A 2,553-nucleotide genomic window follows, 5' to 3' on the forward strand; every position below is an offset into this window, starting at 1 on the left:
TTAAGTACATCCCCCCGCTGGTTACAATTTCTACTACCCCACACTGTGTGGTGAGCATTTGCATCACAGCCGAAGATGAATCTACAGCTTGAACTACAGTGGGCCCTAGTAATGTCAGCTAATGGATCCTTCTCCTCATACGGGAGATAGGCTGAAGCTATAACAAAATCAGAGATTGTATTATTGTCATAGAGTTTTAGCTTTATACTAAACATATACTACACTACTATAAAAACACCATTCTTAAGATTGATTCTTAATATTCTGTATGAAAATAGTTTTTTTCTTTTGAATCAAAAGTAGAAGTGAAAAGCTTTTAACTTTCTAACATAATATTAAGCTTAATTTGTTTAAATTTAAGCATTTCTTTTAATTCTTCGAAACTTTTTTATTAATCTTTTTTGTTTTTTTCTTCGTCTGATTTCTTCCATTTTATCCACCTTCGTCTGGGCGAAATGCCATCCCTGATATAATACATGAATTATAAAATTATATTGCAATTTTTAATAAAATTTATAATTGGATTTAATAATTCAACAGATTAAAATAATAGGCTAGGATGGATTATTTGTTTATAAGTGAATCTGAAATTCCAATCAGAATATCAAATGTAAAATATTAATGTTAACTTCAAAACTCATTTTTTGAAGTAAATTTTATTTTGTTTAAGTCTACACAAGGCGTTATATGAAAGCTAAACATAAAAATTCAAGCAAATCGAATCGATTGCACAGAAATATCGCTTTCAATGTAGAGAGTGTCAAAACGAGAAAGGGGCCACAAGCGGTGTTTAAACTCGATGAAGTGTTGCCCATTCACTGCAACCATGTACTGGTCCTTGGTGACACGTATCATCATGTCGAAACGGCAGTCGGAACTGAAAGGAAAGGATGGAGACTGTTTTTCTTCGTGTTGCCAAGAGTTGCATGTACGTGTGTTTCTAACAATTGTTCGGTTAAAGAAGCGCACATCAAAGTGAAATGCAATGTCCGGAGGATTGTTGGGATCAGTTCCTGCCTGTAGATTAATTGTGAATCTAAAAAAACAGAGAAAAACAAACAATGTTTCTTTGCAGTCAGNCAAGACTCTTGTAAGATTACAAAAATTGAAAATGTATTACGAACATTAACGGGAAAATGGCCGTCCGCGCGGACGTCGGATTCGAGAAATTCGTTGTCCGCGGAGAATTTTTGACCGTCGAGGACATGCGGACGGGCTGTTTTTCGAGCCCTGATTTGTTTAAATTTAAGCATTTCTTTTAATATTTCCAAACTTTTTTATTAATCCATTTTGTTTTTTTCTTCATCTGATTTCTTCCATTTTATCCACCTCCGTCTGGGCGAAATGCCATCCCTGATATAATACATGAATTATAAAATTATATTGCAATTTTTAATAAAATTTATAATTGGATTTAATAATTCAACAGATTAAAATAATAGGCTAGGATGGATTATTTGTTTATAAGTGAATCTGAAATTCCAATCAGAATATCAAATGTAAAATATTAATGTTAACTTCAAAACTCATTTTTTGAAGTAAATTTTATTTTGTTTAAGTCTACACAAGGCGTTATATGAAAGCTAAACATAAAAATTCAAGCAAATCGAATCGATTGCACAGAAATATCGCTTTCAATGTAGAGAGTGTCAAAACGAGAAAGGGGCCACAAGCGGTGTTTAAACTCGATGAAGTGTTGCCCATTCACTGCAACCATGTACTGGTCCTTGGTGACACGTATCATCATGTCGAAACGGCAGTCGGAACTGAAAGGAAAGGATGGAGACTGTTTTTCTTCGTGTTGCCAAGAGTTGCATGTACGTGTGTTTCTAACAATTGTTCGGTTAAAGAAGCGCACATCAAAGTGAAATGCAATGTCCGGAGGATTGTTGGGATCAGTTCCTGTCTGTAGATTAATTGTGAATCTAAAAAAACAGAGAAAACAAACAATGTTTCTTTGCAGTCAGACAATGTGAAAACAATTCCAATACATAAGAAGTTTTTTTAACACTTTATAAGACCAAGAAAAATATAATTCCCATCGACTTCTTTAATTTTTAACAACTTCAGCACCGTGATTATATACATGGTTGAAAACGTCATGGGAAAATAGGACGACAGGTACAAGAATCAAAGAGACACAAGACTGAGATCCTCTGAAATATTTATTGGTCAAAAATATTTTATATTTTATTTTATAACCGTCATTGAACAGTCGGCTCAATTTGGGTTTACGACTCTAATGTTCGACTCCGTAGCCTTGCAATTTTGAACCAATCCAGTAGACAAGGAAACCCCTGGATCAGTACCCCCAGAGGTATTGATTTGTTGTGGGAACATGGAGGACTTTGCGACTAGACAGATTTAACGTGCATCAGTCATCACTTATTACACGGGGAATCTTCGGCAGACGGGGATCGAACCCACGAACGTTTGAACATGGGCCCAGTGCCCTACCAACCAGGCTATCCCGGCCTCAAAGATATTACATGTGCTGTGGTAGATGATAAGTGAAAATGTCGCCAAAGATAATCGAAATCTCTATTTTTGCCA

The 2,553-nt window shown here is 35.3% G+C and overlaps 1 protein-coding gene across 1 annotated transcript; it reads right to left on the reverse strand.

The window, feature by feature from the left end:
- Positions 1-637: 637 nt before the first annotated feature.
- On the reverse strand, positions 638-1,955 carry LOC122273861 (galectin-8-like; the record flags this gene model as incomplete). Its single annotated transcript, XM_071188462.1, has 3 exons — positions 638-1,036; positions 1,125-1,216; positions 1,604-1,955. Coding segments are annotated over 3 exons (772 nt in total), but the record flags the coding sequence as incomplete, so codon positions are not given.
- Between the last annotated feature and the right edge of the window lie 598 nt (positions 1,956-2,553).

This window comes from Parasteatoda tepidariorum, unplaced genomic scaffold (genome assembly GCF_043381705.1).
Source record: "Parasteatoda tepidariorum isolate YZ-2023 unplaced genomic scaffold, CAS_Ptep_4.0 HiC_scaffold_10025, whole genome shotgun sequence".
In the NCBI taxonomy this organism is placed as follows: domain Eukaryota; kingdom Metazoa; phylum Arthropoda; class Arachnida; order Araneae; family Theridiidae; genus Parasteatoda; species Parasteatoda tepidariorum.